The following is a 12913-nucleotide window of genomic DNA, read 5'->3' on the forward strand; positions in this document are numbered from 1 at the left end:
CCTCTGTCTCCCCCTTCTAGACTGTGAGCCCGTTGTTGGGTAGGGACCATCTCTAGATGTTGCCAACTTGGACTTCCCAAGCGCTTAGTACAGTGCTCAGCACACAGTAAGTGCTCAATAACTACCACTGAATGAAATCCCGGCTCCGCCACTTGTCAGCTGTGTGACTTCGGGCAAGTCCCTTCACTTCTCTGGGCCTCAGTTCCCTCATCCGTCAAATGGGGATGAAGACTGTGAGCCCCCCGAGGGACAACCTGATCACCTTGTAACCTCCCCGGCGCTTAGAACGGTGCTTTGCACATAGTAAGCGCTTGATAATTGCCGTCATTATTATTAATGACTCGACTGTGAGCCCACTGTTGGGTAGGGACCGTCTCTAGATGTTGCCAACTTGGACCCCCCAAGCGCTTAGTACAGTGCTCCGCACACAGTAAGAGCTCAATAAATACAACTGATTGATGATTGATTAATGCCATCGGTAAGCGCTCAATAAATACGATTGATTGATTAATTAATGCCATCGGTAAGTGCTCAATAAATACGATTGAATGAATGAATGACAATAGGAGAGTAAACGGACCCATTCCTTGCTAGTCCGATGACAGCAAACATATGGAGGGTGCTCTCCAACGCGGTGTGGGGCTCAATAAATACGACTCAGACTGTGAGCCCACTGTTGGGTAGGGGCCGTCTCTATATGTTGCCAAGTTGTACTTCCCAAGCGCTTAGTCCAGTGCTCTGCACCCAGTAAGCGCTCAATAAATACGACTGACGATGATGATGACTGAGGGCACGAATGGAAATAATAGATCCACGCGTATGAAACCCACGGCTTTCCCTCTGGAACCCGGCCTGGGGCTCGGATAACAAACCCCGGGCTCTCGAAATAATAATAACGTTGGTATTTGTTAAGCGCTTCCTGTGTGCAAAGCACTGTTCTAAGCGCTGAGCACTGTTCTAAGCGCTGAAATCAGCCTACGGCCCGCGCGCATTGTCCTAGAAAAGAGTGAGGGCCTCGGGGCCCCTCTTCCTACCTGTCTGCCGCGAGGATGGCATTGAGGGGCATCTGTTTGAAGAACGGGAGGAAAGGCCTGGAAAAAAAAGGAGGAGGAAACACGCGTGTGAAATAAGCGGGGCTTTACACATACATTCATTCAACTGTATTTATTGAGCGCTTACTGTGTGCAGAGCACTGTACTAAGCATACATACATACTCGTACGGGGCTTTATACGTACATACTTGACATCCGTGGACGGGTGTCAAGTCAGCGGAATAAATAGAAGTAAAGCTAGATGCACATCGTTAGGCTCACAGTCTAGAAGACTCGTATTTACTGAGTGCTTACGGAGTGCAGAGCGCTGTACTAAATAACGATGGTATTTGTTAAGCGCCTACTATGTGCAAAGCACTGTTCTAAGCGCTGGGGGGGATACAAGGCGATCAAGTTGTCCCACGTGGGGCTCACAATCTTAATCCCCGTTTTACTAAATCCAGGGGAGGGGAGGACAGAACGAGAAAACAGACACATTCATTCATTCAGTCGTATTTATTGAGCGCTTACTGTGTGCAGAGCACTGTACTGAGCACTTGGGAAGTACAAGCTGGCAACATAGAGAGACGGTCCCTGCCCAACAGCGTGCTCACAGTCTAGAAGGGGGAGACGGACAACAAAACAAAACGTAGTAACAAAATAAAATAAATAGAATAGTAAATTGGAATAGAATAGAGATCATTCATTCAATCGTATTTACTGAGCGCTTACGGTGTGCAGGGCACTGGACTAAGCGCTTGGGAAGTACAAGCTGGCAACATAGAGAGACGGTCCCTGCCCAACAGCGGGCTCACAGTCTAGAAGGGGGAGACGGACAACAAAACAAAACATAGTAACAAAATAAAATAAATAGAATAGTAAATTGGAATAGAATAGAGATCATTCATTCAATCGTATTTATTGAGCGCTTACGGTGTGCAGGGCACTGGACTAAGCGCTTGGGAAGTACAAGCTGGCAACATAGAGAGACGGTCCCTGCCCAACAGCGGGCTCACAGTCTAGAAGGGGAAGACAGACAACAAAACAAAACGTAGTAACAAAATAAAATAAATAGAATGGTAAATTGGAATAGAATAGAGTTCATTCATTCAATCGTATTTATTGAGCGCTTACGGTGTGCAGGGCACTGGACTAAGCGCTTGGGAAGTACAAGCTGGCAACATAGAGAGACGGTCCCTGCCCAACAGCGGGCTCACAGTCTAGAAGGGGGAGACGGACAACAAAACAAAACATAGTAACAAAATAAAATAAATAGAATAGTAAATTGGAATAGAATAGAGATCATTCATTCAATCGTATTTATTGAGCGCTTACGGTGTGCAGGGCACTGGACTAAGCGCTTGGGAAGTACAAGCTGGCAACATAGAGAGACGGTCCCTGCCCAACAGCGGGCTCACAGTCTAGAAGGGGGAGACGGACAACAAAACAAAACGTAGTAACAAAATAAAATAAATAGAATGGTAAATTGGAATAGAATAGAGTTCATTCATTCAATCGTATTTACTGAGCGCTTACGGTGTGCAGGGCACTGGACTTAGCGCTTGGGAAGTACAAGCTGGCAACATAGAGAGACGGTCCCTGCCCAACAGCGGGATCACAGTCTAGAAGGGGAAGACAGACAACAAAACAAAACGTAGTAACAAAATAAAATAAATAGAATGGTAAATTGGAATAGAATAGAGTTCATTCATTCAATCGTATTTATTGAGCGCTTACGGTGTGCAGGGCACTGGACTAAGCGCTTGGGAAGTACAAGCTGGCAACATAGAGAGACGGTCCCTGCCCAACAGCGGGCTCACAGTCAAGAAGGGGGAGACAGACAACAAAACAAAACATAGTAACAAAATAAAATAAATAGAATAGTAAATTGGAATAGAATAGAGTTCATTCATTCAATCGTATTTATTGAGCGCTTACGGTGTGCAGGGCACTGGACTAAGTGCTTGGGAAGTACAAGTCGGCAACATCTAGAGACGGTCCCTACCCACCCCCTGCCCACAGCGAGCTTACCGTTTAGAGGGGGAGACAGACGTTAATCTAAATAAATAAAGGACGGGTGTAGACCGTGAGCCCGTCGTTGGGTAGGGACCGTCTCTATCTCTCGCCGAATTGCGCTTTCCAAGCGCTTAGTCCAGTGCTCCGCACACAGTAAGCGCTCAGTAAATACGACTGAATGAATGAAGTGGCGCGGGGCTGGGACGGGGGATGAAGAAAGGGAGCGAGTCGGGGGGACGCAGAAGGGAGTGGGAGAAGAGGAAAGGGGGGCTTAGGGAAGGCATACGGGTCACGGCACAGTGGGCCGAGCCGGAGGTCGTGGGTTCTAATCCCGGCTCCTCCGCTCGTCGGCCGTGTGACCTTAGGCAAGTCACTTCACTTCTCCGGCCCTCAGTCCCCTCATCTGGAAAATGTGGGGCAGGGGCAGTGTCTAACCCAACTATCTTGTAGCTACCCCGGCGCTTAGAAGAACGCCTGACGCGTAGTAAGCACTTAATAGCACAATTATTATGAATTATAACTGCTATTCAACCCAGCGCTTAGAACAGTGCCCGGCACATAGTAAGCACTTAACAACGACCACAAATATTATTATTTCTCCGCCCTGGCCTGACCGTCCACTGAACGGTCCCCCGCGGGTCCCTCTGATCTGCTCGGACGCTCTGGGGGTCGGAGGGGCCTCACCCCTCACCCCCGAGTATCAGAACAGTGCTTCGCACACAGTAAGCGCGTAACAAATGCCATCACCGTCATCACCGGAGCCGCGGCGGCTGTTCCCTACCGTTCAAAATACTTGTAGCGATTCCTCCCGCTGACTTCGGGGTCCTCGTAAACTTCCCGGGGCAGCGGAAAAGAAGGGTCCGATCTACGGGAGGCAGGAAGACCGTGATGAGAGACCGCCAGTGGTGGCCAAAGGGGCGGTGAGCCGGCAGTGTGGACGCCCAGTTCCGCCTCTCCCCCCGACTTTCTCCCGCCGTCTCCGCGGGGGCTGGACGGATACGGGGCCGGCGGCTCCAGACGGCGAGCCCGCCGTCGGGCCGGGACCGCCTATGTTGCCAACGTGGACTTCCCAAGCGCTCGTCCGGTGCCCTGCACACGGTGAGCGCTCAGTAAATACGACTGAACGAATGAGGGGACCGCACACTCACGCTGCCAGCCTCCGGAGAGCTTCCCTCCGCTGCTGGGCCAGGCCCCTCCAGGCGCGGTCGACGAACGGCGGGACCAGGTCTTTGGTGGGCATCGCCAGGGAGAAGCTGGGGTACTGTCGGAGGTGACTGAACATGCTCCGAAACCTGGGGAGCTTCAGCTGGAGGCAAGCCCGGACGTCGGCACGGCGGCGGTGGGCTTGACACCCCCCCTCCCTCTTCCCTTCCGACTCCGAGCCCAGCCCGCGCTGCTTCCCGCGCGCGGCGTGGCGGCCTCGCCTTGCAACCTTCCCGGCGCTTAGAACATAGTAAGCGCTTAAAACACGCCACTGTTATTCTTACCAGCCTGTTTTGTAGGAGGATGGCCCGGATGTCGGCCTGGGCGTGGTCCTGCTCACTGGACACGGTGAACAGCGGGTCTGCAACGGGAATAGGATGTCTGTGAGCCCGCTGTTGGGTAGGGACCGTCGCCATATGTTGCCAATTTGGACTTCCCAAGCGCTTAGGGCAGTGCTCTGCCCACAGTAAGCGCTCAATAAATACAATGGAATGAATGAATGTCACCGGGGGTGTGTGTGGGGGGACTGAATGAATGAATGACTGAATAATAATAATTATAATAGTGGTATTTATAGACTTCTAGACTGTGAGCCCGTTGCCGGGTGGGGACCGCCTCTATACGTTGCCGACTTGGACTTCCCAAGCGCTTACTACAGTGCTCTGCACACAGTGAGCGCTCCGTAGGTACGACTGAATGAATGTGACAGGATGCCCAGACCGATCGTGACCCAATTAATTCCGCCCAATAATGCTAACTACTAACAACAGTTGTGGTATTTAATAATAATAATAATAACGATGTTGTTATTTGTTAAGCTCTTACTAACAAACTAGGACAACCTAATCACCTTCTAGACTGTGAGCCTGCAGTTGGGTAGGGACCGTCTCTATATGTTGCCGACTTGGACTTCCCAAGCGCTTAGTACAGTGCTCTGCACACAGTAAGCGCTCAATAAATACGATGGAATGAATGAATGTCATCGGGGGTGTGTGTGGGGGGATTGAATGAATGAATGACTGAATAATAATAATTATAATAGTGGTATTTATAGACTTCTAGACTGTGAGCCCGTTGCCGGGTAGGGACCGCCTCTATACGTTGCCGACTTGGACTTCCCAAGCGCTTACTACAGTGCTCTGCACACAGTGAGCGCTCCGTAGGTACGACTGAATGGATGTGACAGGATGCCCAGACCGATCGTGACCCAATTAATTCCGCCCAATAATGCTAACTACTAACAACAGTTGTGGTATTTAATAATAATAATAATAACGATGTTGTTATTTGTTAAGCTCTTACTAACAAACTAGGACAACCTAATCACCTTCTAGACTGTGAGCCTGCAGTTGGGTAGGGACCGTCTCTATATGTTGCCGACTTGGACTTCCCAAGCGCTTAGTACAGTGCTCTGCACACAGTAAGCGCTCAATAAATACGATGGAATGAATGAATGTCATCGGGGGTGTGTGTGGGGGGATTGAATGAATGAATGACTGAATAATAATAATTATAATAGTGGTATTTATAGACTTCTAGACTGTGAGCCCGTTGCCGGGTAGGGACCGCCTCTATATGTTGCCGACTTGGACTTCCCAAGCGCTTAGTACAGTGCTCTGCACACAGTGAGCACTCTGTAGGTACGACTGAATGAATGTGACAGGATGCCCAGACCGATCGTGATCCAATTAATTCCGCCCAATAATGCTAACTACTAGCAACAGTTGTGGTATTTAATAATAATAATAATAATAACGATGTTGTTATTTATTAAGCTCTTACTAACAAACTAGGACAACCTAATCACCTTCTAGACTGTGAGCCCGCAGTTGGGTAGGGACCGTCTCTATATGTTGCCGACTTGGACTTCCCAAGCGCTTAGTACAGTGCTCTGCACACAGTAAGCGCTCAATAAATACGATGGAATGAATGAATGTCATCGGGGGTGTGTGTGGGGGGATTGAATGAATGAATGACTGAATAATAATAATTATAATAGTGGTATTTATAGACTTCTAGACTGTGAGCCCGTTGCCGGGTAGGGACCGCCTCTATACGTTGCCGACTTGGACTTCCCAAGCGCTTAGTACAGTGCTCTGCACACAGTGAGCGCTCCATAGGTACGACTGAATGAATGTGACAGGATGCCCAGACTGATCGTGACCCAATTAATTCTGCCCAATAATGCTAACTACTAACAACAGTTGTGGTATTTAATAATAATAATAATAACGATGTTGTTATTTGTTAAGCGCTTACTAACAAATTAGGACAACCTTCTAGACTGTGAGCCCGTTGTCGGGTAGGGACCGCCTCTATACGTTGCCGACTTGGACTTCCCAAGCGCTTAGTACAGTGCTCTGCACACAGTGAGCGCTCCATAGGTACGACTGAATGAATGTGACAGGATGCCCAGACAGATCATGATCCAATTAATTCCGCCCAATAACGCTACTAACAACAGTTGTGGTATTTAATAATAATAATAATAATAATGTTGTTATTTGTTAAGCGCTTACTAACAAATTAGGACAACCTAATCACCTTCTAGACTGTGGGCCCGCAGTTGGGTAGGGACCGTCTCTATATGTTGCCCACTTGGACTTCCCAAGCGCTTAGTACAGTGCTCTGCACACAGTGAGCGCTCCATAGGTACGACTGAATGAATGTGACAGGATGCCCAGACTGATTGTGACCCAATTAATTCCGCCCAATAATGCTAACTACTAACAACAGTTGTGGTATAAAGGCTCCCCAGCGCTTAGAACATAGTAAGCAATTAATCAATGCCATCATTATTATTATTATTATAAATAAATACGACTGACTGAGTGGCTGAGGGGGCGCCTGGGTGAGTGAATGAATGAATGAAGGAATGAAAGCCAGGCCTGCCCCGAGGGATGCCGGGAGTTTGGCTCAGGGGGGCCGCGGCTGATTTGGGGGGGGCTTCTGAGGAAAAAGTCACGTGATTTGGGGCGGGGGGCACGTAGGCAAGGAGGGAGGGAGACGGGGGGCATGGCCCTGAAGGGGGGACCCCCTTTTTTTCCCCCTCCAAATCGCCCCCGTGTGGATGGGGTCAGGGGTCAGGGGTCAAAGGTCAGGGGTCGGGCCTCACCATAGAGGTGGTCGTAGGGTCGGTTCTCGAGCGTGGGCCGGGCCGGGCGGGGCCCCAACAGGGCCCCGTCGGGCGGAGGGTCCCGGGCAGCCGCCATGGGCTCCGTCCGGCCCCGGTTCGTGGTGCCCATCGTCGCCTCGCCACCCGCCCGCCTCAGGCCCGCCATCGGCGCCAGAGGGGCGGCCGTCCCCATGGAAACCGACGCCGCGCACGCGCGCGAGCCGCGGGCCGGGAGGGCTCCGCGCATGCGTGCGGAGTCATACGGGGCGGCGCTGGGAGGGAAACGCGCATGCGCGCGGGAGGGCGGGGCAGGGAGGGAGCGCTCCGACCGTGAGGGAGGGAGGGCGGAGTCATACAGGGCGGGGGCTGGGAGGGAACAGCGCATGCGCGCGGGAGCGCGGGGTCGGGAGGGCGGGGCAGGGAGCGCTCCGAACGCGCGTGAGGGAGGGCGGAGTCATACAGGGCGGGGGCTGGGATGGATCTGCGCATGCGCGCGTGAGGGGGCAGGGTTCCGCGCATGCGTGCGGGAGGGCGGGGCAGGGGGCGCTCGCGTGTGCGTGAGAGAGGGCGGGGGAGGGCGGAGTCATACAGGGCGGTGCTGGGAGGGGACGGCGCATGCGCGGGGCCGGGAGGGCTCCGCTTCATTCATTCATTCATTCATTCATTCAATCACCATCATCAATCATATGTATTGAGCGCTTACTGTGTGCAGAACAGTGTACTAAGCGCTTGGGAAGTCCAAGTTGGCAACATCTAGAGACGGTCCCCTACCCAACAGCGGGCTCACGGGCTAGAAGCGGGAGACTGGAGAACAAAACCAAACATACTAACAAAATAAATACAATAGATAAGTACAAGTAAAATAAATAAATAAATAGAGTGATAAATATGTACAAACAAAACCAAACATATTAACAAAATAAAATAAATACAATAGATAAGTACAAGTGAAATAAATAATAAAATAGAGTAATAAATCTGTACAAACATATGTACATATGTACAGGTGCTGTGGGGAAGGGAAGGAGGTAAGATGGGGGGGATGGAGTGGGGGAGAGGAAGGAGGGGGCTCCGTCTGGGAAGGCCTCCTGGAGGAGGTGAGACTCTCACATGTTGGCAACATCATCATCATCAATCGTATTTATTGAGCTATTACTGTGTGCAGAGCACTGGACTAAGCGCTTGGGAAGTACAAATTGGCAACATCTAGAGACAGTCCCTACCCAACAGTGGGCTCACAGGCTAGAAGGGGGAGACGGAGAACAAAACCAAACATACGAACAAAATAAATTAAATACAATAGATAAGTACAAGTAAAATAAATAGAGTGATAAATATGTACAAACAAAACCAAACATATTAACAAAATAAAATAAATACAATAGATAAGTACAAGTAAAATAGAGTAATAAATATGTACAAACATATGTACATATATACAGGTGCTGTGGGAAAGGGAAGGAGGTAAGATGGGGGGATGGAGAAGGGGAGAGGAAGGAGGGGGCTCAGTCTGGGAAGACCTCCTGGAGGAGGTGAGACTCTCACATGTTGGCAACATCATCATCATCATTCGTATTTATTGAGCGCTTACTGTGTGCAGAGCACTGGACTAAGCGCTTGGGAAGTACAAATTGGCAACATCTAGAGACAGTCCCTACCCAACAGTGGGCTCACAGGCTAGAAGCGGGAGACTGGAGAACAAAACCAAACATACCAACAAAATAAAATAAATACAATAGATAAGTACAAGTAAAATAAAGAAATAGAGTGATAAATTTGTACAAACAAAACCAAAAACATATTAACAAAATAAAATAAATACAATAGATAAGTACAAGTGAAATAAATAAGTAAATAGAGTAATAAATATGTACAAACATATGTACATATATACAGGTGCTGTGGGGAAGGGAAGGAGGTAAGATGGGGGGGATGGAGAGGGGGAGAGGAAGGAAGGGGCTCAGTGTGGGAAGGCCTCCTGGAGGAGGTGAGACTGTCACATGTTGGCAACATCATCATCATCAATCGTATTTATTGAGCGCTTACTGTGTGCAGAGCACTGGACTAAGCGCTTGGGAAGTACAAATTGGCAACATATAGAGACAGTCCCTACCCAACAGTGGGCTCACAGGCTAGAAGGGGGAGACGGAGAACAAAACCAAACATACGAACAAAATAAATTAAATACAATAGATAAGTACAAGTAAAATAAATAGAGTGATAAATATGTACAAACAAAACCAAATATATTAACAAAATAAAATAAATACAATGGATAAGTACAAGTAAAATAAATAAAAAAATAGAGTAATAAATCTGTACAAACATATGTACATATATACAGGTGCTGTGGGAAAGGGAAGGAGGTAAGATGGGGGATGGAGAGAGGGAGAGGAAGGAGGGGGCTCAGTCTGGGAAGGCCTCCTGGAGGAGGTGGAACTCTCACATGTTGGCAACATCATCATCATCAATCGTATTTATTGAGCGCTTACTGTGTGCAGAGCACTGGACTAAGCGCTTGGGAAGTACAAATTGGCAACATCTAGAGACAGTCCCTACCCAACAGTGGGCTCACAGGCTAGAAGCGGGAGACTGGAGAACAAAACCAAACATACCAACAAAATAAAATAAATACAATAGATAAGTACAAGTAAAATAAAGAAATAGAGTGATAAATTTGTACAAACAAAACCAAAAACATATTAACAAAATAAAATAAATACAATAGATAAGTACAAGTGAAATAAATAAGTAAATAGAGTAATAAATATGTACAAACATATGTACATATATACAGGTGCTGTGGGGAAGGGAAGGAGGTAAGATGGGGGGGATGGAGAGGGGGAGAGGAAGGAAGGGGCTCAGTGTGGGAAGGCCTCCTGGAGGAGGTGAGACTGTCACATGTTGGCAACATCATCATCATCAATCGTATTTATTGAGCGCTTACTGTGTGCAGAGCACTGGACTAAGCGCTTGGGAAGTACAAATTGGCAACATCTAGAGGACAGTCCCTACCCAACAGTGGGCTCACAGGCTAGAAGGGGGAGACGGAGAACAAAACCAAACATACGAACAAAATAAATTAAATACAATAGATAAGTACAAGTAAAATAAATAGAGTGATAAATATGTACAAACAAAACCAAATATATTAACAAAATAAAATAAATACAATGGATAAGTACAAGTAAAATAAATAAAAAAATAGAGTAATAAATCTGTACAAACATATGTACATATATACAGGTGCTGTGGGAAAGGGAAGGAGGTAAGATGGGGGATGGAGAGAGGGAGAGGAAGGAGGGGGCTCAGTCTGGGAAGGCCTCCTGGAGGAGGTGGAACTCTCACATGTTGGCAACATCATCATCATCAATCGTATTTATTGAGCGCTTACTGTGTGCAGAGCACTGGACTAAGCGCTTGGGAAGTACAAATTGGCAACATCTAGAGACAGTCCCTACCCAACAGTGGGCTCACAGGCTAGAAGCGGGAGACTGGAGAACAAAACCAAACATACCAACAAAATAAAATAAATACAATAGATAAGTACAAGTAAAATAAAGAAATAGAGTGATAAATTTGTACAAACAAAACCAAAAACATATTAACAAAATAAAATAAATACAATAGATAAGTACAAGTGAAATAAATAAGTAAATAGAGTAATAAATATGTACAAACATATGTACATATATACAGGTGCTGTGGGGAAGGGAAGGAGGTAAGATGGGGGGGATGGAGAGGGGGAGAGGAAGGAAGGGGCTCAGTGTGGGAAGGCCTCCTGGAGGAGGTGAGACTGTCACATGTTGGCAACATCATCATCATCAATCGTATTTATTGAGCGCTTACTGTGTGCAGAGCACTGGACTAAGCGCTTGGGAAGTACAAATTGGCAACATCTAGAGGACAGTCCCTACCCAACAGTGGGCTCACAGGCTAGAAGGGGGAGACGGAGAACAAAACCAAACATACGAACAAAATAAATTAAATACAATAGATAAGTACAAGTAAAATAGAGTGATACATATGTACAAACAAAACCAAATATATTAACAAAATAAAATAAATACAATGGATAAGTACAAGTAAAATAAATAAAAAAATAGAGTAATAAATCTGTACAAACATATGTACATATATACAGGTGCTGTGGGAAAGGGAAGGAGGTAAGATGGGGGATGGAGAGAGGGAGAGGAAGGAGGGGGCTCAGTCTGGGAAGGCCTCCTGGAGGAGGTGGGACTCTCACATGTTGGCAACATCATCATCATCAATCGTATTTATTGAGCGCTTACTGTGTGCAGAGCACTGGACTAAGCGCTTGGGAAGTACAAATTGGCAACATATAGAGACAGTCCCTGCCCAACAGTGGGCTCACAGTCTACATATAATGAATGAATGAACTTGGACTTCCCAAGCGCTTAGTCCAGTGCTCTGCACACAGCAAGCACTCCTCTGCTGCTAATCATCATCATCATCATCATCAATCGTATTTATTGAGCGCTTACTATGTGCAGAGCACTGGACTAAGCGCTTGGGAAGTACAAATTGGCAACATCTAGAGACAGTCCCTACCCAACAGTGGGCTCACAGTCTAAAAGGGGGAGACAGAGAACCAAACCAAACATAGTAACAAAATAAAATAAATAGAATAGATATGTACAAATAAAATAAATAAATAGAGTAAAAAAATCTGTACAAACATATATACATATATACAGGTGCTGTGGGGAAGGGAAGGAGGTAAGATGGGGGCGACCTCGCTCTCGCCTGTCCCGCCGTCGACCCCCGGCCCACGTCCTCCCCCGGGCCTGGAATGCCCCCAATCCCTCTGCCCATCCGCCCAGCTCGCTCTCTTCCTCCCTTCAAGGCCCTACTGAGAGCTCACCTCCTCCAGGAGGCCTTCCCAGACTGAGCCCCTTCCTCCCTCTCCCCCTTATCCCCCTCTCCACCCCCCATCTTACCTCCTTCCTTTCCCCACAGCACCTGTATAGATGGATATATGTCTGTACATATTTATTACTCCATTTATTTATTTTACTTGTACATATCTATCCTATTTATTTTATTTTGTTAGTCTGTTTGGTTTTGTTCTCTGTCTCCCCCCTTTCAGACTGTGAGCCCACTGTTGGGCAGGGACCGTCTCTAGATGTTGCCAACTTGGACTTCCCAAGCGCTTAGTCCAGTGCTCTGCACGCGGTAAGCGCTCAATAAATACGATTGATGATGATGATAAATCAACACGACTGAATGACTATTGAAGTCCCTTCCCCACAGCACCTGTGTCTATGTATATATGTTTGTACGTATTTATTACTCTATTTATTTTACTTGTACCTATCTATTCTATTTATTTTATTTTGTTACTATGTTTGGTTTTGTCCTCTGTCTCCCCCTTCTAGACTGTGAGCCCGCTGTTGGGTAGGGCCCGTCTCTCATCATCATCATCAATCGTATTTATTGAGCGCTTACTCTGTGCAGAGCACTGTACTAAGCGCCTGGTACAACATCTCTCGATGTTGCCAACTTGGACTTCCCAAGCGCTTAGTC

At 47.5% G+C, this 12913-nt stretch overlaps 1 protein-coding gene across 1 annotated transcript in view; it reads right to left on the reverse strand.

The window, feature by feature from the left end:
• Nucleotides 1–7479, reverse strand: part of CFAP91 (cilia and flagella associated protein 91) — a 38335-nt gene extending 30856 nt beyond the window's left edge. Inside the window, exons 1-5 of the mRNA XM_038757875.1 lie at nt 7367–7479; nt 4536–4612; nt 4197–4354; nt 3830–3913; nt 1035–1091 (exon numbers count right to left, since the gene is read on the reverse strand). Of these exons, the coding sequence (XP_038613803.1) occupies nt 1035–1091; nt 3830–3913; nt 4197–4354; nt 4536–4612; nt 7367–7463 (473 nt within the window). The 5' untranslated portion in view covers nt 7464–7479. The remainder of the gene's footprint in view (nt 1–1034; nt 1092–3829; nt 3914–4196; nt 4355–4535; nt 4613–7366) is intronic.
• Nucleotides 7480–12913: the final 5434 nt, after the last annotated feature.

Source organism: Tachyglossus aculeatus, chromosome 16 (genome assembly GCF_015852505.1).
Source record: "Tachyglossus aculeatus isolate mTacAcu1 chromosome 16, mTacAcu1.pri, whole genome shotgun sequence".
NCBI lineage: Eukaryota > Metazoa > Chordata > Mammalia > Monotremata > Tachyglossidae > Tachyglossus > Tachyglossus aculeatus.